Here is a 25,293-nt window from a genome sequence, read left to right as displayed (position 1 = left end):
GGACCGAGAAGCCTAGAATGGTTCAAAATTTGCCCAAAGTCACAAAACTGGTAAGCTCGATATTTGGAATTCAAACACATTCTTAGATAGCCAAGGCCGACTACATCTCTCACAGTTACGGGCGAGGAAAGTACTGATCACCGTGTAATAGGCATGCTCGGAGAATCGCGTGGTTTGCACAGGCCAACTCCCACCCACACCCTGGTCTGCAGAGGTAGGGCAGGCTGCAGAGGCAGGGACTCCTGGCAGGACGAGTTCCCTTAGGCCCCAGCCACGTCCTGGTCTCGGTTCTCTGTTCTCACAGGTCTTTGTTCTCCTGCCTAAGCTGGTGTGCATAGATTTTCTGGCTTTCTCAACCAAAATAAAACTTCGATCAGAAGTCATAGCCCTGACAGGTCAAGTACCTGCAGACACCAACATAACCACACTTGAAATTGATCCAGATGGCATCACCTACCTTGGGCATGCAGACCACCAGGTGCCCTGTGGTCTGAGACCTTCTAGCAGAGCTGCTATCGGGCTTGACTTCTGCCGGGAGGACCAGCTGAAAGGGCTGAAGACGAAGAGGGGGTGTCACGGAGAGTAGGCGCGTTTTACGTGAGAGAGTAGTTACTTCAAGAGATATTTTCATTACAGATTTAAGATCCATCATTCGGTTTTCTAAAATGTGCTTAGAATTACTAGAAAAAAATAATATGTGGGCTATGCTTCACAGGCGTGAACTATTTTACCTGTTTTAATGAAAAGTCTCAAGAACAATCATCGATCACAAAAATGAAACACTCACTGGCCCATTTATGTTTACGTGGCTGACAAAGGATCTGTAGGTAAATGGTACTGTCATATGACATCAACATATTTCCATTTCAAAGTCTTCGAGCTACCTGAGATGAATGCTTAGAATTAGCTAAAACTACTATTTCAAAAGTGATGAAATTACAGTTACTATGAATGAAAACATCGACAATTTCATTTTAAAAGAGGGTAGGGGTAGAGGGATTGAGCAAAAAGGAGAAAGGACTCACAGACAACAGTGAGGGACTGAGGTGGGTGGGGTGGGGGGCACAAGGGGACTAAATGGTAGTGGGAAAAAATACAACACAATACACAAAATAAAATTGGTATATTATTTAAAAATAATTTCAAGCATAGGCTACAATATACATAACAGCTTTGGGAAAAGTACCAACGCATTGGACACGGGTTAAAAACATTAACTTTATCACTCAGCGCAGTGATCAGCCACCACACCTGCTGAACCCTGCTCCCATGGCATAAAATCACGTGCCCAGAAAACAGCTCTCTGAGTGGGTGTCCCCTTTTCTATTTTAATGTAACTTAAAACAATGTTCGGGCAACCTGGCTGAGTCCAAGGCGTGGCTTCTGAGCCTGTGACAGTGCGGGGCCGCACTTACCTTTCCTTTGACTGTCACTCGCACGTAAGTTGGCTGCACATCAACATCGATTAAAGAGGTATCCATGTACCTTGAAAATTCAACCCATTAAACATACTAAACCTTGTGGTTTTTCAAAAATATTAAGTCTGACCATTAATTTACAAGTACAAACGCACACACATGGGACCTCCCATTGTAAATGCACAGTTTTCCATGCTAAACAGGTCTTAAGAAATTAGCCATGAGTTAAATCCTCAGACCAAAGGAAATTCAATACATCAGCGATTTCAGTTTTAGACCCATGGGCACAGTTGGCATTGAGTGCCCCTCACCCAGAAACATCGGAGGCCTGAAATACCAGAGGTTTGCAAAGCACAGCATGCCATATTCTTTCATGAATATTTTATTTTAAGCCCCTCAGACCGACCTGAACAGCCACGACTGCTGACTGAACTCTGCTGGGGGGAGGGGGGTAGTGGCAGGGGGGGGGCGGGGGGGGGAGGGAGGGGGTCCCCACCCCCAGCTCCTGTTTCCTTAGCGGCTCTCCACCCCCTGCCGCTGCCCTGGTACCACTCCCCCTCCCACTGGCTTGCTTCTCCCTGGGAAGGCACGTCTTGCTGAGTGAGCAAAGCGCCCAGCTGTGGCCGTGTTCCCAGGACCAGGTGGCAATTACCCTCCTCCACTTCCTGAACAAATGAAACATGTAGATCTCACCTCCCTCTGTTAGCCAAATAACCATTTTTACACATTTTAAAATAGTGATGGTGAACATTAGAAAATGCAGTGATGATTCAAAAATCAGAAACACCCCAGCACGTAGGTGACCCTGGGGCTACGGGCACAGGCTTCAGTCACACAGTCCTGTGACGAGGACTCCAGACCTTCCTGCTTTATTACCTTGGACTACATTCTTTTACCTCTCTGAGCCTCAGTTTCCTCACCTGTGAAATGGGCATATGAATAGTACCTATTCGCTTAGGTTGATATGAAGACACGTGTGGTACCTAGACATAGTTAGTGTTCATAAAGCACCATTCCATTTTATTTAATAAAAATTATGATATTAGCCCTGATCGGTGTGGCTCAGTTGGTTGGGCATCGTCCCACAAAGTGAAGGGTTGCCAGTTCAATTCCTTGTCAGGGCGTGTGCCTGGGTTGTGGATTCGGTTCCCAGTCAGGAACTGGGTGTGTGAGAGGCAACCAATCGATATTTCTCTCTCACATCGACGTGTCTCTCCCTCTCTTTCTCCCTCCCTTGCCCTCTAAAAATAAATAAACAGTCTTTTTAAAATTTATGATAATAAGGCGTAGAGCCAAGGTCTCCTAAAATGTCATGTGTACTATCTACCACACCCATGAATGGATGACATATTCTCGTCCATGCTTAGGGCCTCCTGAGGTACTCGCTGTCCCTACCTACAACGAGATCTCTGCAGGCGCTGCTTTCCTCTGCCTAAACACGACCTCCCGCCGGGGCTGCTCAGACCTCACTGCTTCCTTCTCATCCTTATCTTTTCCGTGCCCACACTGCTGACTTGCCCTGACTACGGCCCCGGCCACCAAACTACACACACTGTTGTTCCCTGTCCCTGGTCTCTGTTCCTCTCCTGCAGGGCGCTCTTCTCCCTTTGTGAGGACTTACTGTTTGCCTGCCTGCCAGCTGTCTGTCTGCCCCACTGGGCCTCAGGCTATAGGAGAGTGGTAACTGTATTTAGAACTGGCCAGTTACAGTCTCTGGTGCCTGGCACATAGTAGGTATTCTACAGGTATTCATCAAATAAAGGCAGGAAGGATACGTGAATGAATGAATGAACTTCATGAGTATAGCCACGTGCCAATGTAGATAACGAGGGATTTTAGTGTAATTGGTTTAGACAGCATCATGGGAATAGAAGGACTTCACTACCTGGGCAGGAGACATATCCCTGCTCTTTGCAAATGCACACGCACAGGGATGTGGAAAGTTTTCCTTTAAAGATTGAAGGTGAAGCAGTCAACAGAGCTAAAAAGAGAAAAGACTGCACATTCATTAAACTCCGGGAATAAGGCCTAAAAGTGGAAAGGCCCAAAAAAGATGTAACAGAGAATGTTTAACTGGAAACACAAGCCAGAGGGCAGCTTGGGGAGCTGGAGGAACAGCGGGCAGGGAGCTGGTGTAGAAGAGCTGAGAGCTCCTTCAAGGCATGTCAGGTGACCGGGCCACACAGGGTTAGGGGGCAGGCTGAAGGATTGACAGGCACATGGGAGAGGCAGCTGGGGTGCAGAGGAAGGGACCGCACCAAGAGCTGGCCCCAATTCCCAACAGCCAAGGGTGGAAACAACCCAGATGCCCATCATTTGGTGAGTGGGTGGCCTATTATCCGCACGGTGGAATATTAGTCAGCCATGAAAAGGGAGGGAATTCTGACAGATGCTACAACGTAAATGAAGCCTAAAGACATCCCGCTATGTGAAAGAAGCCAGACACAAAGGTCACAGGTGGTCCAATGTATATGAAGTATCTGGAAAAGGCAAATCTATGGAGACAGAAAGCAGGTTAGGGGTCATCAGGGAAAAGGGATGCCAGGAGTGATGCTTAATGGGTCTGGGGCTTCCTTTCTGGGCAATGAAAACTTCCCAGAAGTGGATAGTAGTAATGGTTGCACAACATTGTAAATTTATTAAATTTCACTAATTTACACACTTGAAACAGTTGAATTGGTTAAATTTTAATTTATGTATTTTACCACAATTTAAAAAAAAAGTTGGAACTAAGCCTGGGAGTTCATGTTCTGGCTTCTCCAATTACTCTCTTTACTTTGACAAGACTCACTCTCTGAAAATTTTTCCCTTCCTGGAAAATTCCAGGATGATAATCCCTCCTTCTTCACTGGGTTACAAAAGATTAAATAAAATACAGCATGTAAGACAGCCCTTAAAAAGAGAAAAACCTTTGTTACAATTCATGCATATAAATGCTCCTATTGGTTCCTATCATCACTATTCACCCATCTATCCATCCATCCATCCATCCATCCATTCCTGTACTTACTGAGTTCCTATCAGGTGCCAGGAACTGTTTTAGGTGCTGGAGATATAAGGAGGGAGGAACAAACAAACAAGACAAAGTTCTTGCCTTGACCAAAATTTTAAAAAATAGAAGTAAATGTATAGCTTGTCAGTAGAAATCAAAAAGCACGGGGTGGGGGGAGGGGAGTAGAAAGAAGTGCTGGGAGAGGAGTAGGTGATGTTTTATACCGAGTTTCATTTCAAAATGTTTCACAACTCAAGAGATGGCAGCTGAGAATGAAAATAGGCAGAAACGCCACTAAATAAATGCATAATAAGATGGCTTTACCTGTACACAGCCAGGTCCAGGGTGATCTGGTTACGTTTTTCATCATCTTTCAAAGAGAAATCAAGTCTAAGGAATAATCCATTTGGGGAAAAAGACAAAAAAGAAAAAGATGATGTCTTTAGCAACACTTTAGAAAACAGCCTCATCCCACTATCAAAAGTAAATTTCACAGTAATTATATAATAATTTCCAATGACAATCATTTTGGCAGCTGAATAATAGAATGTCTATGTTAATTTAAAAATTTCAACAGAAATCTGTAGTAGATTCATAAACTATTTGTTTACACTGTTTAAATGTGAGAATCTTAAGGTAAATTACATACAGAAAAAATGGCATTGGTGCAGAGATAGGGACATCTGGTGGTTACAGTTTTCTTTCCCATGCTGTTGGAGTTGCTAGGAGCAAACTAAAACACTGCAAATATCACGGAGAACTACACGCTGTATTTGTCTCCCCTTGTCCAATAGGCTCTTCCTTAAGTTTTAAGCAGCCTCGGCTCCCTTTCCCTCACCATCTTTTCTCTTCTCCTTTCATCGCCGACCTTTCTGTCACCTTGGGGAATGCTGAAACACTGCCATGGTTTGTCCCCTGCATCTTGTAGGTGAAGAGGCAGAGGCTCAGAGAGGCTGTTGCAGCCATGAAAAGAGGCCACAGGAGCCTGGAGAGGCGGGATTTTAAAGCCCTAAGTCGTCTGACTCTACCCTGAGGCTGAGCCCTAGGGGTAACTTCCACGCTGTTCAGAATGACTACCTCAGAATTACTTGGTCAACTTTATTTTGAGCACTTCACTTATCACATTATTCTGTAAACCACATAACCAAACAGTGTTGAAGAATATAAGCTAAATATGTTCTGGCTTTCAGCAGGATGTCTGCTTGTGGCTGTCACTGTCCTTGATTTCAACAGTCCAGCTGTGCGGGACTTCAGTGGCTCCAATGACCTATGCATTTTTTCTCTCATCTCGGGAGCTCTTCCACACGCTGGCCCCTTGCCTCGGTTGCTACTCCCCAATTTCCAACCAGGCAACATAAACTCTCCCCTTATACATCGCTTGAAAGGTCATTTCAGGGAGGTTTTCTGTGGCAGAGATTGCTGTCCTTCCCCACTATCTGCTCCCCTTTTCTCACCAGGAACAGGCCCCCTGGCTTTAGCTAGGAACATGGCTCTACAGAACAAAGACTACATTTCCCAGCCTCCCTTGCAGCTGGATGGGGTCATATGATTTAGTTCTGTGAAGGAAAGTGTTGTATGGCACTTTCCAGGAATTTTCCTAAAGAGAGTTGGTGTGTGTCCTTCCCTCCCTTCCTCCTTCTTTACTCAACTGAGTAGAAGAGATTATAGGAGGCCAAGAGAGGAACCACAGAAACTCTTTAACTATCTACTGTAATTGTCCAGGTTTTGCTGGCAATGCATAAGCTCCGGAGGGCTCGGTGGTTTGGCAGGGGGGTGGGGGTGGGAGAGCACAGTGGATTGCGGGGAGAGGGTGCGGGGTGGGGGGTGTCTAAGAGGGGAAAGAGAATGCATTGGATTAGAAGATGTACAGGGTCATGTGGGAATAAGATTCTGGATGATGACAGATGACCCAGGAAGGTTGGGAAGGATAACCACAGCATGACAGACGTAGGTGGTAGAGGTGATAGGTAATCAGGGCTTCATAGAATCCTCCTGAACAGTATGAGTTTTAGGGGCAGGTAAAGTGCTCAGTGTGGTGGGAGAAACGGTGGTCTCACTAGGGGCACAGAGAGCTTTGGGGGCCTCCTAAACCCTGATAGAGTTTTAATCTCCTTGAGGGAAGAAACCTATCATATTTACTGCTGTATCACCAGTGCCCGGCATCATGGCTTGTGCCGCATTCATGCCTGCTGGACACAGAAGGTGTGTGTGGGGGGGGGGGGGGGGGATGTCAATTATAACCTTGACTGTGGACATCACTACAACTGGGTTAGTGTGAGCAAGTCCGACACACCACCTATTAGCTATGTGATCTTGGGCAAGTCACTTCACCTCTCTCAGGCACAGCCTTTGGATCTGTGAAAGAGACACAACCTGTCACGCAGGATTGCCATGAGGAAGACATGGATAATGCCTGGCGATCGTCCAGGACGGTACCTCTACCACGGTAACAGCCAGCAAACCAATGACGGAAGTACAGAGGTTTTGAGTAATAAAATGAGGTGAACGAGATTAGACCACAGGCTTTTTGGTCTGTGTTTTGGCTACTAAAAGCCTTTATGGCTGGCTTTCTAGTTTCGAATTTTAGGACAGCCAGATAGGGTAGGTCATGTATTACCATACTCGAGAATTTCCAGTCTGAATATTTGTTCCTTTCTCATTAACTTCATGGAGATACTTATATTGATTTTTTTTCCCTAGCTCTCAGATGCCTTGAGGATGTATTCCAGGGTACAGAGTCGAAGGAAGGGAAATGTGTCAATATTCTCAGCCAGCTTGTTCATGGCCGAGTTTTAAAAATTAATACACACAGCAATAATGCACTGGCAACTCTCAGGCATGAAACTGTAGACGGTCCAGAGTTTCGGGGCACGCACGCACGAGTAACAAGGACTCCCACATGTGAAGATCATTTTCTGGGTGCCAAGAAAGCAAAGTATGACATCATGCACTTGAAAACATAATGAACGCTTGGCTGTCGGATGTGCTCAAACGTCATTCTTACTGGGCATGGAGCTTGCGAGGGAGGTCGGGAGGTCTGATACACTCTCCGCAGGCACACCTGTCACTGTACCGACCGACCCCGCAGAGGCAGCGCCTGCAGTCTCCCCGGCCTCACGTACTTGGGCTCGTTGACGTTCAGGGCTCGCCCGTCCTCCGCGATCAAAGTCCTGGGTGCTTTCACTTTCTTCTTCTTTTCACTTAGGATCAGGGGTAGGTGGGAACAAGGGATGGAGGGAAGAGGGAAAAACAAACAAGGAGAATATAAAGGTAATTGATACTTTTTTGAGAAAGTTTAGGAAAAATTAATCAGATATTTGTGAACATGTCAACAATGTACTGTTAGGAAGTCCATTCTGTGCTGGAAACCGACACTCGAGCCAGACATCCGTATGGTTGTATTTTTGTCTGTAAAGCAAAACTGTGCCCAAGACAATTTGCCAGATGATTTAATGGGGGGGCAGGGGGGTGGGAGCTCTTTTCATGAAATGCCCATTAATATTTAAATAAGTCTATTTTATGCATGACTTACCCAGATCACTGTCAATTTTCCATTTGCGTTCGCAGCTTCTGCTCTAGTTAAAATTGCAATTTTTAAAACGCCAAGTAGAACCCATTTGATAGAAATGAAAACACCAGTCCACGAGGGCCTGTGTAGAGGGAGGTCTAATCTCAGCACTACCTGCCGTGGCCACGCCTGGGTGGGCCCGAATGCCCACCAGCGGAGCAGTGACCGCTCAGTGGTGGGCTCGTCCTGCCAGGAGGGAGGTGTTGTGTCGCGGTTAGAGACACGCTCGCTCTTTCCCTACTGATCTAAAAAGCGACAGGAAGGTGTGGATGATGTATTTAGTGAGAACAAACGTGTCAAACAGAAGTCCATTTTCATTTTTTAAACAAAGACCCCGAATCCCACAATTGCAGAAATAGTTCCTACAACTGTAGAGGGCAGAGGAAGTTCTGGTGGGATTGACCCGAGGTCGTAACACTCGCTGTGTTGAAGGCGTGAGGACAGGAGGTAAAGAAATGGAGCAAAAGAGAAAGGCTTCACGGATGACATGAAACAATGGGCAATGTGAGTTCTGTGTATTTAAAACATCACTAAAAATATATGAAAACTAAAGTAGGCATGTATCTAGAAGGTCAGACGGACAACTCTGTTTAGATAACAAAACTGTAGGCTATTCTGTGCCTTGGCTTTCTAATTTTTTTTAATTTTATTTTTCCACTGTGGTTTATATTCAATGTTATTCTACATCAGACTCAAGTGCACAGCATAGTGGTTAAACAATCACATACTTACAAAGTGTCACCCCCGATATGTCCCGCACACCGCGGGTGCCACATAGTTACTACAACATTACTGACTGTCTTCTCTACTGTTCTTTTAGTACTGATTCTATGTCAGCTAACCTTAGTTTAAAATACAGATTTATTCAAATTTTCCTGCCTCTTAAACTGGGCCCCCAGGTCCAAGAAGTTGATGTTCCCATGAACTACATTATTCTCCAGGAGCCGGGACGATTAAGTTGCGCCCACAAAGCGCAGACATCTCAGGAACCCGGGGGAGTGGGGGGAGAACTGTGCCCTGGATGGAGCGGCTGGGCTTTCATTCACGTCAGCCGTCAGCCGTACTTTTCTCAGGCTGTTGGAGAAAGAAAAACCTCTCCAGCTCTCGGGCTCAATAAGATGTAATTTATATATATTGTATTATATATGGATATGCATACACATCAGAAATACAGTGCTTATTCAATAAACACGTGGACTTTCCACTTGAAAGAGTCCTTGAGCCGCCAAAGCACTTTTACACTTATTGGCCCACCTGATTCTCTTGACAATACAGGGCGTAGGTAAGGCAGGGGTGCAAGTCCCTGTTTAATGGGTGAGGAAACAGAGGAGGAGCAGTCAGGGAGGAGCCAAAGCCACCCCAGGTAAGCAGCAGAGTCGCCACGTGGGCCCGCATCCTCTTCCCAAAGCACTGACTGGCCTCTCGGCGCACTAACCACCAAATTTATAAACAAGTGTTTTTGACAAAATCCGACTCATTTTTGCGCGTCCCGGTCCATCTCATTAATAAAGAAAATGTGACGAAAGCAGCAGAGATTGCTAATTGCTTTGCTACCCTTTTGGTTTCTTACTGTATTTCAGAGCTAATTGATCGCATTCCCGAGCTCATGAATTTTAAGTATTCCCGTAAGTGATACATTTTACGCAGTAGACTTAAGCAGCGGCATGAAGCGGGATGATGCAGGGCCTATCTTTTAAAAAGCTGCTCTGAAAATAATAGCTGAGGCATTTCAGCTGCTAACAAATTATATCCAAATAATTTGAAAGTGAAAGCATACCATTAAATGTCCAAGAGCACTGTATTAGGAAAAAATATGTAACACCTAATGAAACTAATTTCTAATTATTGATTTTGCAAATTAAAAGGAACTCATTCACCCCACGAAGTGGCCTCTTTCATAGGCCTGTGACAGCTGGATCTCTAACCCAGGCCCTGCTCTTACTCCACGCATTTAAAGTGGTTACAGAACCAAAGGCACACAAACAAAACCCCACCTGAAATGCCATCAATGCAAGATATTCTAAAGAAGGTCATTTGATATTAATACAGGGTAGTGCATACAGTTCAACAAAAAACTGAACTGTAAAAAAAGCGAAGCTTACATGTGATGGCTACCAAAGGCTGAACACAGAGCACGAGTAAAATGATGTGCAACCATAAAAATATAGTCCCTAAAAGAGTGCCAGCTTACTCTCAACGACAGGGGGAAAAATGGAATACCTTAATTTTTCTCGGTCTTTTCGTTGTTTTTCCATATGCCTGAGAGTTTCCAGTCGAGACTCAGGAGTAAACAGAGAGGGTTTATTCCAGAAGTCCAGGTCATCTTCTATGTCACCTAACTTCTTTTTGTTTGGGTCCCCACCTTGCGTCTCTGGTGCCTGGAGGTGGTCTTTGCTCTCTGCAGAAGTCGGGCTAGGAAAGAACCAAAAGACATCCAGCGCGTAAGGTGGCCATGTGAGCTTCATCCTTAGGGCTGCCCCTCAAATATCGCACTCATCTTCCTTGTTGTCTCCCCACCCCGACTAGACATGTCTGACCAGGGCTTACCGGAGCCAGGCTGGAGGGACTACTACTACCCTGGCACGGGGCAGGCCTCCTCATCTGGCACCAGGAGGGATGGTGCAGAAATCCGATGCAAGGGCTCACACCCAGGCCGACGGGAACCACTGGGGAGCTTCATAAAAAGTATAGGTTCCCGGGCTCCCACAAGAGAGTCTAGTTCAGTGGATTTGGGGTGAAGCCCAGCAATCTGTGTTTTGTAATATTTTGCAGGGGGCTCTGATGACCAGACAAACTAAGGGGCTGCTGGGCCTTGGCAATCACCCCCTCTCCAGAACTGCACCCCTCAATCTACCCTCCCAGAGCAACTTTCTAACAGGAAAACTAGGTAATATGATTTCTAGGTTCTCCAGCTCCAAAATTCCCGAGTGGGACACGTGAGGTCCTCCATGGCACGACCTCTATTTCTCGTGGATAACTTTATTGAATGCCTGTTCCATACGGACTCAAGAAGTTTTTATTGAGCGTCTTCTGTGTGCCAGGCACCAGAGACACAAACCCAGTTGAGACAGATGAGGACCCTGCCTTGGGAGATGGTGTTCTAGCAGAGAGAAAGCGAGAGCGTTCCCACAGGACATGGGAATAGCCACTCTCTCCTCGCCTCGCCTCGCCTCGCCTCATGCTGGAATGCTTCTGTTGCCCAGTGACACCAACTGCAGAAACCCACAGGGACCCCGTAGTACCAAGCATGGCAAACAGTGAGCACTCCCAATCATGCTCAAACGTCCGACTTGGTTGTTTTGTGACTGAAATGAGGGCACAAAAGGCTCATGTCGCCAACTTTCAAATGAAGTACTTTTTGAAGGGATGGACCAAAAATACTAGGACACGAAATTTAAATAGTGTAACCAGAACACAGAGGAAAAGTCTGCTTAGATTCTTTACTTATTATAAAGTCCAACTGGAGAGTGTAATAAGCTACATCATGCAAATTACTGAGAATAAATGTTTTGCCATATAGCTATAGTTCTTTACGGTATAAAAAACAATCTATTTAGGAGATCTAATACTCTACAATATTCTAGCTAATTGTAACTGAAGTAATTGGTTCCATTCTCATTTAAAATAATTTGTTTTTGCTAGAAAGTGACTAACTCATTTACTTTTACCCTTCTCAAGCTAAAAAAAATTTTAAAAAACATAAAAATAATTGTACTTAAAAAAATTTTGGAAATCTCAGCTAAATAACACAAGTCTCCCAAGGCCAAACCCACATAAATGCATGTAGCTGGTTGGTGAAATAGACTGAGCTCACTAGGAAATGAACAAAAACTGCTCTTCAGCCACTTCCCCAAATCTGCTCTTGGACCTCTCTTCCCACTCGTGAGCATAGCCCACACTCACTTTCAAGCACAGCCTCATCTCAGCTGACACTTACTTTCAGGTATTAAAAGGTCTACAGTTTCAACAAAACTCCAGACTTATATGCCAATCGAAGCCTTTCTCTCCCGCCCCAAACCCTCTTCCCCTCACCCAGCTCAAGCCTGGCCCAGGTGTGGGGAGGACAGGTACCCCATCTTGCTGGGCCTCTCCAGCCTCCTCCTGCCTTTAGAAATTTGGGCCCGGGAGGAGGGGTGGAGAGGAGAAGGCAAACACTTCTTGTGAGAACAATGCTGTCACTCCTGGGCTATTGGTCCCTCTCCAGGGCCAACACCCACTTACTGGCTTTCTCTCATGGGTCCATTTGTTGGTTCCTGAGGACAGTATAACAGCCTTCCAAATTCATTGTTCCTGCCAGAGTGATCGATATATTACCTGGCTGGTCCTTTGTGATAATTCCGGAGCTTCTGCCACTGACAGGCCGCCCCAGGCTCTCACTGCCTCCTCTCTCCCAGGCAGCGTCCCTTCAAGGCAGCTCAAGCGCAGCTCCTGCCAAATGCCTGAGTACAGGCACCTCCCTACACCCTCCCTCCTGAGCCTGCTGCTACCACTCTTCCAGGCCACACCCCGTCTCCCAGTTCTCCAGACTGGCCGCAGGCCCTGTCCAGTCAAGGCAAGGGATGCTCGTCTCCCCTCTAGCAGCCCCAAATCTCCATGGCGCTTCTTCTTGACGGGGGAGCAGTGCCCCCCGACTATGTCGGTGACTCACTATTTCAGTGAATCTCCTCCAGAATGCTGAGGTTCTGAAAGGGCTGGTGCCCGAGGGACAGCCAGTCCCGTGGGGGAACAAGTAGGCAGCTGTAAGAAACCCAAGGATGCTTCTACTGAAGTGTACAGAACAGATCACCTTAAGCTTCTGTAAACTTGTAAACCAACAATAGAAAGTGGTCCCAACACAATGTATGTGCCTATTATAACTTCGATGCAAAACACCAGGGAAAATACAATGAAAAAGGGAGATTATAGCATAAACATATTTGTGAACGTAGGTTAAATAGTATTTAAAACACTAGCAACACAGATGCAGCAAAGAGTTAAAAATATATCATGGACAAAGTGAGTTTATTTTAGGAATTCAAGACTGGTTTTCTATTGGAAAAGCTATTAATGTGATTCGACTCATTAATGGAAAAAACATGGTTATCTCAATAGATGCAGGAAAAGCATCCAGTGAAAACCCGGACTCTGAGATGATGAAAGCTCTTCATCAACTTGGAATAAAAGAAAACTTACTTAACTACCAAAACCTCATAGCAAACATAACATTTAATGATAAACTTCGGGAGCGTTCTTCTTAAAGTCAGGACGAGGTGCCGACACCAGTCTTACTGCCGATACTCTGCCCCAGACATTCTGGAGGCTTAGCAAACATCATAAAGAGAGCAAAGTGCAGTGCTGGCTGGTGTGGCTCAGTGGATTGAGCGCTGGGCTGAGAACCGAAAGGTCACCAGTTCGATTCCCAGTCAGGGCACACGCCTGGGTTGCAGGCCAGGTCCCTGGTTGGGGGCTTACGAGAGGCAACCACACACTGATGTTTTTCTCCCTCTCTTTCTCCCTCCTTTCCCTTCTCTCTAAAAATAAATTAAAATCTTAAAAATACAAGAGCGGAGGTAGAAAGGTTGGAAAAGAAAAGTTGCTATTTATTAAAAAAAAAAATGTTTTTCTACCTAGAAAAGACAGGATAATCTACAAACTATTGCATCTTTTTAAAAAGTTCCTCAAGATAGTTTAACACAGTATCGGTATACAAAAAATCACTTGTCTTTTTATACATCAGCAAGAACCAATTACAAATTTATTTTTAAAGTTCCATTCTATAAGATACTTAGAAATAAATCTAATGAAATGCGGTGTGAGACCTTTATAGAGAAAAATTACAAAACTTCACCGAAGGACTCAAAAGGTCTAAATAAATAGAGAGCCATTCTGAAAAGTTCAGCATTAAAAGTACCAGTGTCACAAAGATGTCAACTTCCCCTGATTAATGTACAAATTAAATGCAATTCCAATCAAAATTATACCGGGGATTTAGGGGAATTGGAATAGCAGATTCTAAAATTCCAAAGAAGAGGAAAAATTTAAGAAGAGCCAAAATAATTTTGAAAACTGAGACTACCTCCTACCAAATACCAAGATTCAGCATAAAGGTACAGGAATCCAGGCCCTGTGAAGGGGCTCCCTCGGAGCAAGCAGTCTGGGGGCCAGAGTGGACCCACCGGTCCGTGAGCAGGGGTGCGTGATAAGGGCGGTGTCACGGGGCAGTGGGAACCGCACCTGAGTAAGTGGTGCAGACAGGTGGCTACCCGTACGGGAACTGACTAGTACCCTACCCTACACTGCAGTCGGAAGCTAATTCCAGACAGACTAACGCTGGGAAGAGTCCCACAAACAAGACCACAGAGCACAACACCAAGTTCAGCTACACGAGTATTTCTGAACTCTATTAAGCAGAATCACTTATAAAATTAAGAAGTCACACATGGGGCAAAGATATTTACCAAGCACATAACCACTAAAGAAACTGCATTCAGAATGCAGAAGAACTATAAGCCAGTAAGAAAAAAAACCCTTACAACTTACTTAAAATAGGCAGAGGACCTGAGAAGAGCCAAAATAGAAGAAATCTAAATAGCCAATAAACATATAAGAAAATGTTTGACATATTCAACTCACTTGTAATTCTACAAATTCTAATTAAGTACAAGGTGCTGTAATAACCACCTTGACGGGCTGATGTTTTTAAATATCACATTACCTAGTACTGGCAAAGATTATATGTATATAAATTAATACACTTTGGAAAACAATGGATAATTAATGCGTATAAAGTTGAAAAGATGCTCCTAATTGATGACCTGGCAGCGTCATTGCTGAATACCCCAGAGAAACCTTCCTACCTGCACAAGGGGACGTGGGCAGCATCGTCTGGGAAAATGACAGAGGGAGAACCACCCGACGGCCACCCAAGGAAGGAAGCGGGCAGCCACGGGGAGGGCCGCGCAAAATGTCTGGGCCGGTGCACTCGCTGAGGGTCAGGGCCAGCTATTAGGTGTTTTCCCTATCACCTGAGGGATGCACCGTGCTTTATTCACCCCGCGGAGTGTTATTCCTCAGTCAGAATGGAGGAACTAGTTCCACCTGTCTTCACACCCGTGAATCTCAAAAACATAACGTTGAATGAAAAGCAAAGCGGTGGAAAGACAATCACTCACGCTAAAAAAACACACACGCCGAACTAAACTTGTGTAAGGAGGCACAATTACCCAGTAAACATATTAAAATAGGGGTGGGAACGACACGCTCAAATGTGTACTAACTGCAGGGGGAGGCCCACTGCGGGCCACAAGAGGGACAGGTGCGGGAGGAGCCCTGCCCGGGGGGGGGGGGGGGGGGGGGGGGGGGGGGCGGGATTCTGCTCTGTCAGCGATAATTTCTTTCTTATTTTAAAAGAGATCAAAGCAAACGTGCAATCGGCTGACGTTTATTAAGTCTGGATGGTAGAATTTTAGCTGCCTATTTTTTTAACATTTATGTATGTCTGAAAATTCTATAATCACTATTTTCTCAAGTTTAAGAGATTCTGTTATCAAAATGTTTAAAGCTTTTACTGTATAGAATCAAATCAACTGACTACAGTTGCAATTCACTTGAACAAGAACAAATAATTCATGTTTGTAAAAAAATACCAATTAAAGGCTTATTAATCACATTAAAATGTATTCATTAGGTAATTCACAAAATAGAATATTTTATGATGCAATCAGAAGTAAGCAATTTATAATAATGTGATTTGCATTTAACTTATCTAAAATATCCCTACTCTACAAATCAAAGTCTAATACACCTGTTAAATTATCTGTACTGTGCATCTTTCAGGCAGATTCTGTCTGCGGATGAGTTCAGATGCAAATTTAAACTGTTAGTTTGGAAAGGCTCTACTTTCGAAGGGAAGAAAGCCTCATGGGATTGTCACACACAATGGGATGCTCACAGCCCCCCTCCCCCAGATTCACATAATAATATATCTTCCCATTCACCGTCTGGAGTGCGAGTGACGCTGCGAACACCTCGGGAAAAGAATGTGGTTGGTGGCTCTTCACCAAAGTTAGCACGAAAGTAAACTAATAATTTACATACAGAGTTGTGCTGATGTCTGTGTCCCGGCACCTGTCAAAGCCCAAGCGACTTTCCTCCTCTCTGTCTTCATGCTCTTCTCGAAGCTTCCTCTGAGCCTCTTTCTTGTCTTTGGCTCGTCTGAGGCAGTAAGCTTTCTCCTGCTCTCTGATTTGTCGTTCAATTTCTGGAAAGTTCTGTAATGCCTGAATCCTTTCAGAACGTTCTATTTCTTTACCGTCCAGCCACTTGAATAAAAAACAACCAATACAGAGCAATTATTCAAGAGCTGCAATTTGAATTGGCCCCAAGGTGACATTGATTGGAATATTTTAAACTTAGAAATAATAAATAATGCACCATAGTGCTATGGGAGACATCAGACGCTTTGATCTAAGGCAGTGTTTACTTCACACAATCGACACAGATTACAAACGGTCTCTACTGGTAACAGTAAGTAGTTCTTCTGTGGAAACCGATGATTAATGACAAGCTCTAAATGCAAGTATATTAATTCTGTAACTACTCACTACACCAAGGCTTTCGATGCCCTAAGTCAAACCATAGCTCCAAAGTGTAATAATGACCCTTCCCAAATGCTCTCTATGAGAAAGGGCCTTGTATTGTACATCACACAAAAGTGGGCTCTAACACATATCATCTCATGTCCCACCTCCTCCAAGAGACGCCGAGTGTACTATTAATTGTTATGGTCCCTGTTGACACTGGTATTTTTATAGTGATTTTCCAAGTTGAAATAGTCCAAGGAAACACCAACCCAAAACCTACAGTTGCAAAGCTACCGGTTTAAAGATACCCATTTATTTACCCAGCCAAGCTCTGCAGAGAGAGGGGAGGTGTGGTTGGCCAAAAAATGCCCCCTCCTCCCAGGAATAGACAAGTTCTAACTCTACACAGCAAAAGGGACTTTGCACATGGGATTAAATTAAGGGTTTTGAGATGGGAGATCATGCGGATTGTCTGAATGGGCCAATGTAATCCCAAGAATCCTTTAAGGAAAAGAAGGCGGCAGAAGTGTCAGGGTCCGAGTTAGGGAGAGATCTGAAGGCGCTTCACTGCTGGCTTTGAAGAAGGAAGGAAGGGTCCACGATCTCAAAACTGCAGGCCCCGCACAGAAGCTGAAGCACACAGGGAAACAAACTCCCCCCTGCAGCCTGCAGAGAACGCAGCCCTGCGGACGCCCTGTTTTGGACTTCCGACATCTAGATCTGTAACAGTATCTATCAGTCTGCATTGTCTGAAGCCACTGTGTTTGTGGTAACTCTTTACCCCAGCAATAGGAAACTAATACGAAGGAAAAAGCACACCCAAAGGCCAAAGCAAAATGGGAAAGCCTGATCAGTTACATGACTTGTGTTGTCTTTCATGAGAAAATATACTAGCTTCCAGCTTTCCCTTAATATTTATTTCCGAAACACATCCCTGAAGTTGAGCTTCATCGTGGAGACCTGGAGAGGTGTCACGCATTGTCTGCAGAGCGGCGGGCCTCGTAAAGCCGTTTCTTCCAGCATCCTCCGGGGAAAGATGAGGCCGTGACAGTAAAATCCAACTTAACTACAAACTACTCCTTCAGGGGTAAGTAATTGCAGTCCAAGTACTTAGACCTTTTTTAAAAAAAATTAATCTAATTCAATCTAGAGTTAAGATCTAAACAGTTTGAAAAATTCCAAATATATATAATTTCTTCCATTGGAATTTCAACAAATATCGGGAAGCAAAGTGCTATTTTCTCACTTGTATCTGGGACACAAGGCTTTAAGGATGTACTTTTACAAAATGTGTGCATGTGTCTAATTGCGTGTGTGCATCTTTCCTTCCACTTCAGGTTAGGTAAACACTGATTTAATTTAGACCCCCTATTTCTAAAAGACTACGATAAATGAATCCCCATCGCTACACAGCCGGGAAACAGAAAAGCTCACATTGGAAACTAAAACAAATTTGGGACTGTGCCACACGTGTGTGCCACACGTCTGTCAGCCCCTGTCCCAGGGGTCTTCCTACTGGATCTCAACGTATTTAACAACTTCCGTTAGGTGGTCTTTGAAACTGGCCGAGTGTCCTTCAAGCCGAAATCACACCTGAGTTTAGACAGCCTCATGAACCGAGAGATGAAGTTTTAAGTTGTGCACATAATACACATTTCTTGGCCTTTATTTAGGGTTCTTGAAACATAGAGGAAGAGTGTCCACGCGTGTTGACAACCACTGCACACAAGCTCTGGCGAAGTGAAAAAGAAACCAAGATTTATCAGAGGCCTCACAGAACTCTTTCAAAGTAAGAATTATTGTCCTGTCACAGATCAGAAAAATGAGGCATGCCACTCATAGCTGGTGGGGGCCTGAGTCACACCCTGCTCTGCCTGCCGCCCAGCTTCGCTCGCTACGGTACTGGGTCTACTCGCTGCCTGGACTGGCTCGGCCACTCGAAGAGGGTGCTTGGAAAGGGCTGAATCTCCTCACACCTCTTCCTTGTGTCTGTCTAAATCACTACTTTGTTGTCATGAGTTAAATTGTGTCTCCCCCCAAAACAGTTGAAGCCCTACCCCGGATACCTCAGACTGTGTGTGGCCTTATCTGGAAATAGTCCCTGCAGACACATAGTTAAGGTGAGGCCATCCTGGAGGAGGGTGGACTGCTAACCAATGTGACTAGTGTCCCTGTAACAAGAATGCCAAGTGTGCAGAGACAGAGGCCCGCGGAGAACGTGCAGATGGGGGCAGAGCTGGAAATGATGCTTCTATGAACTAAGGAACGCCCAAGACTGCCCGCCACCACCAGCATTAGGAGAGGGGCAGGGGGCAGATTCTCCCTCACAGCCCTCGAAGGGGCCCAACCCTGCTGACGCCTTGATCTTGAGCTTCTAGCCTCCAGAACTAGGAGATGGTAGATGTCTGGTGTTTGAGCCACCCAGGCTGGGGGACTTGGTTACAGCGGCCCTGGGAAAGTAATACCTCCGTCAACACAATTCCTTTCGAGCAGATCACAGCTTTCCATGAAATCAGTGGTGATTAAGATCCTAAAGCTTATCGGCCCACTTTCAAATACCAGTAAGCACATGTATGAGTGCTGTTTATCACGGGGAGGCTGCTGCCCAGTGTGACAGCAGAGTCGGAGCAGGCTCCGCGAGAAGGGCAACTTGCTCTGAAGCCTGTACTTCAACCTGGAGGAGAGCAGTGGGAACAGCTGCAGGGCAAATGGTGGCCTTCAAGGTTCGAATCCCACCTGAGCCACCCGCCAGGTGTCAGCTTAAACGAGGGCCACCAGCTCTCCAAGCCCTGCCTTCCTCATCTCCCAGTGCACTGCTTATCTCCCTGCCGGGGTCCAGGAGGGTCAGGGAGGTTGTGCCCAAAGCACCTGGAACAGCGTGGCCTGGGGTCCAGGTGCCTGTCTGTGGCGCTCACAGAATTCTGGCTGGACCACTGTGGGCTCGGCTGGGCCGGACCCGGCTGGGGCGGCCCCACACCTTCCCAGGGAAACTGCTCACGCCACAAGGCTGCAGGATCCGAGCCTGTGATGCTCTGGTCCGCGCCGGTTCGTCTTCTAGGAAGTCATTGTACAATGAGGATCAACCTGGATTCTGTTTGAGCCCTTTTCTCATTTATTCTAAACCTACATTCTAGATTCAATTACCCGAGTCACTCATTCTCTTTAAGAAATTTCACACGAGAAGAAATGTGTCCCATTAACCCAGAAATCTCAGCCGCACAGAACGTAGAGGTCTAAAAACAAACATCCTCCGAGAGCTGAAGAGAACGCCTCTCAGAGAGGCAGCACGCCTGCGCCTTCTCTCTGGGCAGAGGCCCGTGGCCGAGGCCACTCGGGAACTCTGGGACCTGCCCGGGAATTAGCATGACTTCTTTAATGGGCTCCGGTGTATGATTTCTCTGGAAATCATACGCTTTTTCCCAGTTCCAAAAAATCAGATAAGGGGAGAGGGAGCATAGGAGATGAGCCCAGAGAGCACTGGTTCCCAAACGAGCTTGCAGACCAGCCAGTGTGGACTGAGAGCTGTCGGAAATGCGAGTCTTGGGTGTCATATGGGACCCACTGTGTCGGAAGCTCTGGGGGCGGGGCCTGGCAAATGCCATCCAAGTATATTCCAATACCTACCAAAGTTTGAGAATGGCTGACATAGAGGACGAGTTAACAGAAAGCAGTAATAAAATAATAATTATAAAACTTGTAAGAACAGAGGAGTGAAAGACTAGGAAAGCCAAAGGTATTTGTAACTGCAGCCACCTCGAAAACCCCCAGCTCTTAGTGGTGATGAACGCTCTTTGTAACAACTATTTGAATTTATCAAAAAAAAGTTAAATTAAGCTCTATGTATGCTGAATGAGGGAGAAAAGCATGCAATTTACTTTTTCAGAGACTTACAAAAGCAATTAAAACAATTTTAAAGGCTCAGTTGGTCAAAGACTTGTTTTTTCCCCCCTGGAGTATTTCATGCTCTGAAGCAGCACAGGCCCCGACAACGCTGTGAATAAATCAGGGATTACCGCCGTTGCCAGTCTGCACTTTCCCGGGATCCCTGTGTCTCTGAAGTAAGCGCACCTTTAACTGCTGCAGAGCCGCCACCACGAACTGCCTGTAGCCCTCAAAGTCGGCGCACGGGTTCCCCATGAGGAAGAGCTCCCTCAGGTGGACGTTGTGCTGCAGGCTTTTAACGCTGCTCAGCTCCCCGATGAAGTTCACAGTCAAGTCAAGTTTTGCCAGCCCCTCGCAGCCTGTCGGGAGAAATGAAAACAAAGAGAAAATCGCACTGCTAATAACGTGTGCGCAGTAGCACAGAACAGAAGTAACAGTCATCATATTTCAAGCCCGTGACCCCTCGCACCGCGTACCAAACCCTGTGCCTGTCACATCCTCGCTGTGCGGGCTCGGGGGAGCTCCGAGCCTCGGCGCTCTGCACTGTGGGAGTGGGGCAGCACTGGGGCCCAGGGCAAGGGTTGTTGTGAGGGTGACACTACACGATTCCAGCAAAGCATTTACTTAGCAAGCGCCTTCCACCTGGAGAGCTGCGGGAAACAGGGCTAGGGTTAGGGGGAGACCAATGGGCACTCTCGTGACCATCAGGGGGCCCTTGGATGATGTGCCCTGAGGGAAAGGGGGACGCCGGCTGTCACATGAAGGGAGAGTTTGTGGTTCCTTCCAGTGAACTAAGGAGGAGCTGGCCTGGTTTGGACAGCAGCCTCTGGGGCACTAGGCTCAGCACGAGGCTGCCCCTCGCCGTGACCAGCTCACACTCGTGGGACTGGCGTGGCAGGTGTTACAGCCTTCGGTATCTTTAGAGTTGCCTGCAGCTGATCTAAAGATAAAGAACCCAGCTCTACCTTGTCCTGCACTCCACCCTTCTAAGTGCTTCCTGACCACATACTGCTACTCTGCCATGGTTTTCTGGTTTTATAACTTAGGGTGAACTTTGGTTCCTCATGTCTTATATTAAGCTCACCAAAATGAACTCGATTCGGATTGGTTCACCGCTCTGCAACCATGCCATCCGCGGCAAAGTTCTCATTTCTGCAGTCTACGTAGTGGAACCACTTCCACCGAAGGGCAGTGTTCTCTCCCCCTTACCCCTTCTTCAGTCTAGCACCTGATCCACCTGGTCCAGAGCTCCACGTTTTCCTCCTGTCTAGCTGTATCCCAAGCTGGTCCCTTCCAACTAGGTTAGTTCCACCTCAGTGCTTCCAGATGTAGGTCCTCACCCTATGTTCACGCATCCACCCAGGAGTTACTGGGTGCCTGCCGTGTACAAGTTACTGAGCCAGGTCTTCAGGATGAAGTGGAAAAAATCCATGGTGTTTCACCTCATGTCTATGTCTAACACAGAGAAAGGGGGGAAGAGATGGGCATGGGAATTTTAATGGGCAAAGAAACCAAGAGATGGAGCTGGAGCAGTGGGCGGAGCCCAGGAGGAGTGCCCACTGAGACAGGTAAGCCGCCCTGAATCCACACTCACCGCTGCTTCTCTCCCAGTCCCCCCTCAGTGCTCGACCCTCTGTTCCGGCCACCACCCCCAACGTTCTACTGGGTCTGCCCCTCTACAGGCAACCAAGGGCCTTCAGGCAGACCCTCTTCAACCCACGGTGTCCCCAGAACAACCCGCCACATGTGGCGGGACTGACCACGGACTCTCTCTTAAACCTCTCAGCTGTCTTGGAAACAGGGACGCCACCCTCTCCTCTATAACGCAGTCTGCTCCTCTTGCCCCCTCTCACACTGCCCTACTCCGGCAGTGGTAACGCAGCACGGATCTCCATCCTTGACCCAGGGCCCCCCCTCCACACGGTGTTCTCGTCAACAACAGTCATGCTCAGCGGCTTAACTAACCCCAGATTCTGGGGGCTCCCAAACATTAACCCCAGTATCTGACCTTCTAATGGAATATCGTACTATTTTCAAATGCCTGTGAGACATATGGCACCAACATGTCCGAAACTGAGTTCTCCATAATTTCTCCCACTCTCCATGGCTCAAGACCAAGCAGGGAAAGAGGGAAACCAGATGGGACAATAACCAAGAGCGAGGCGTCCGAGCTTGAGTGGGGCGGTGTTCAGTTCATATCCACACAGGAGGCTGCCTGGCATGGGACGTAGGAACATAGACAAGGAGAAAAAGGCACCTTGTTGGGGGCCAGCCTCCTGCAGGGTGTCGGAGGCTGAGAGAAGTAAGCAGCCCATCCCATGGCGGATGACCTGTCCCCGTGCACAGTGGTTACAAAGGTAGCACAGAAGCCATCTTGGAAGCGGAGCTCCTCACAACAGCTGCCCCAGCTGATGGCAGGACCAGGAGGAACCTCCCAGCCGAACTCCTGCTGAACTCCTGTCCCACACAGCAGCGGGGGGCGAAGGGGGTTGCTTTCAGGCAGGAAGCTGTGGGGCCGTTTTCTTCACTGCAGTACATAGCTGGGACTGTGAGGCAAGAGAGCTAAGGGATTACCAAGGTTCCCACAGCTGCAGCACAGGGGATTGGGCATGGGATCCAGGTGTGCCCGGCAGAAAAGCCTCTTTGAACCATACCTCAGAAGGTCTCTTTGCCAATGTGAGCTACTTCTTACTAACATGTCATCATCGCCACCATCATCACTTTAAAATTCTCAAACTCCAGCACTGGGAAAGGCATCCCTGCAGATGTGTCCACAAGGAACACAGCCTGGGGTCTGTGAGTGTACGCAGTAGTGGTCACACCCTGCGGACAGCTCGGCCCAGCGCAGGACCAGCCTGTGATTCAGAGCCGGGCCTGAGAGAGCCAGGGCAGCTGGAGGAAGGTAGGAGGGGATGGGGGAAAAAAAGGCCAGCGGCTAGATGGGGGCCAGCAAAGACGAGACCCATCTCTCCCCCCAACAAAGTGTTAACGCAAAACACCAGTCACCATACATGGGGCCACACCCCGTATCTCACTAGGGTACCTGTTGTGTGACACAAAAATGCCAGCAGGTGGGCAGAAGGGAACAGAGGACCCTGGATGCGGTGTGCGAGAGCAAAGTCTGCATCTCCCACACCAGGAGCACGACAGACGGCGCCCACAATGGGGCTGTCAGGGAGGCATAGACACAGCCCCATCTGAGCACACTGTTGGACGCAGGTAGCAGGAGCAGGGGAGCGGGGAGTGGCCACCTCTAGGGGCAGGACTTCGGGGTCAGACGGCGAAATAAAAGACTGCTGTTTCCAAACAAAAGCATAGAGCGCACTTGGACTTTTTAAACTACATATTGCGTTACTATACTAAACCTTAATCATGGAAAAGAGGAATATCCAAAATGTACAAGAACAAATAAACACTCTTGTATATTCTAGATTCTAGAGGTGAAGGAAATTCATAACTTCACATCTTCAAAAACAATCATGTCTGTGAAAAAAGACAACAAACCTGTTACTTCTATTAAACTAGCAACAATAGGGACAAATTAAAAAAAAATATTGTTAAGCCTGTAAGACAACAATTATGCTTTTCAGCATTCAATCTGACAATACATAACATAGGCTTTTAAATGTTTTTCCCGGACCCAGAATTTCATTTGGATACATTCACTGAAAACAGGTAACGTGTACCAGGCTGTTCCACAGAGTTTTGTTCACAGTAACAAACGTAATTAAAAACACTTCAAGCACCAAACAATAAGGATTATTTAAAACAACAATATATTTGGTAATTCGGTCATGAAAGCATAAAAATGTGGACTCAGCTGCGATATGAAGAAGGAAGCTACATGTGTATATAAATATAATTAAGTTTATGTCTCTATTTATGTTTGTTTTACATTGGGAAAAAAGAGTCTTATGATGTGAAAGATATATCTGGGGCGCTCTGACTTAGGATGCAGGTTCCCGGGTATTTCCTAGTTCACTCTGACAGATTCTGGGAGCCATTTCAAGCCTGTTTTTCTTTCATATAAGAACAGCCTGACATTTGAAGGACTCCAACAAGTTCGAAAATTCATGTATTTTTGGATTTTGCTGTAATGCTGTAGATGAAGGACCCTCCAAATGTTCATCGTATTTTTCAGAGTGATGAATTCTTAATTTCTCTTCTACTCAGCCTGCACATGAGAAATGAAACCACATTTGCCATCCTAAAGAACAACTCTTGCTGAACGAGCCAGGCTGGAGAAAGCCTCCTCTTTGGGGTGAGGCACCCTTTCTTCCAACTGGGTCCCACCCTCTCTCTCCTGTACCATGATGCTCCAGCTCAGTGACCCGGGGTGTCTGAAGGTCATTGAAATCAACGGCACTGACTTCCCAAGGGGGGAGCTCACATTAGTGGGGGCCCCACCTCTCCTTCTACGTTAGGGTAGATGAGGAGGAGGGACTGGAAAAAGAAGGTACTTTATTCTGTCCCGGTGATTCCACAACAGGGAAAGTAAAAGGGTACTAGGTATTTTTTTTACCATCCAGCTAAACAAAAAAATTTATCACTTATGTTTAAAATTATATTGAGGTTTACTCAAGTAGGTGGGCTGAATGAGTGTATCCATCTTCCTCCTCTCTCACCTTCCACATTAAACAAAAAGTGAGTATTTGCCAGCAGATGAGACGCCCATCCGCCATCCACATCCTCACACCATCCTGTGGCCAGTGCATCCGCAGTAGAGCTGGGGGTGGAGCTCCACAACGGAAAAGCATCCATGCAATAGGCCCGAGATGGACCTGGGCTCCCACAGCCCAAGAAGACAATAGTGGCAATGCTGCCCTCTAGTGGCAGATGACCAAAACTCACAGCAAAAATAGGATGTTTCCC

The 25,293-nt window shown here is 46.5% G+C and overlaps 1 protein-coding gene across 4 annotated transcripts in view; it reads right to left on the bottom strand.

The window, feature by feature from the left end:
- Positions 1 to 25,293, bottom strand: part of DNAAF11 (dynein axonemal assembly factor 11) — a 62,557-nt gene that overhangs the window by 25,141 nt on the left and 12,123 nt on the right. For all 4 annotated transcript variants that reach the window (XR_006652890.3, XR_008427535.2, XR_008427534.2 and 1 more), the window contains 7 exons: positions 20,608 to 20,780; positions 16,085 to 16,278; positions 10,199 to 10,390; positions 7,533 to 7,610; positions 4,735 to 4,800; positions 1,416 to 1,485; positions 458 to 553 (listed from right to left, as the gene is read on the bottom strand). Coding sequence is in view for 1 of the 4 variants with exons in the window: in XM_045181692.3 (XP_045037627.2) it covers positions 458 to 553; positions 1,416 to 1,485; positions 4,735 to 4,800; positions 7,533 to 7,610; positions 10,199 to 10,390; positions 16,085 to 16,278; positions 20,608 to 20,780 (869 nt within the window). In the remaining 3 variants the exon portion in view is untranslated. The remainder of the gene's footprint in view (positions 1 to 457; positions 554 to 1,415; positions 1,486 to 4,734; positions 4,801 to 7,532; positions 7,611 to 10,198; positions 10,391 to 16,084; positions 16,279 to 20,607; positions 20,781 to 25,293) is intronic.

Source organism: Desmodus rotundus, chromosome 8 (genome assembly GCF_022682495.2).
Source record: "Desmodus rotundus isolate HL8 chromosome 8, HLdesRot8A.1, whole genome shotgun sequence".
Taxonomy (NCBI): Eukaryota; Metazoa; Chordata; class Mammalia; order Chiroptera; family Phyllostomidae; genus Desmodus; species Desmodus rotundus.
Note: the sequence above shows the minus strand (reverse complement) of the source record. Positions and strands in the feature narration are given on the sequence as shown.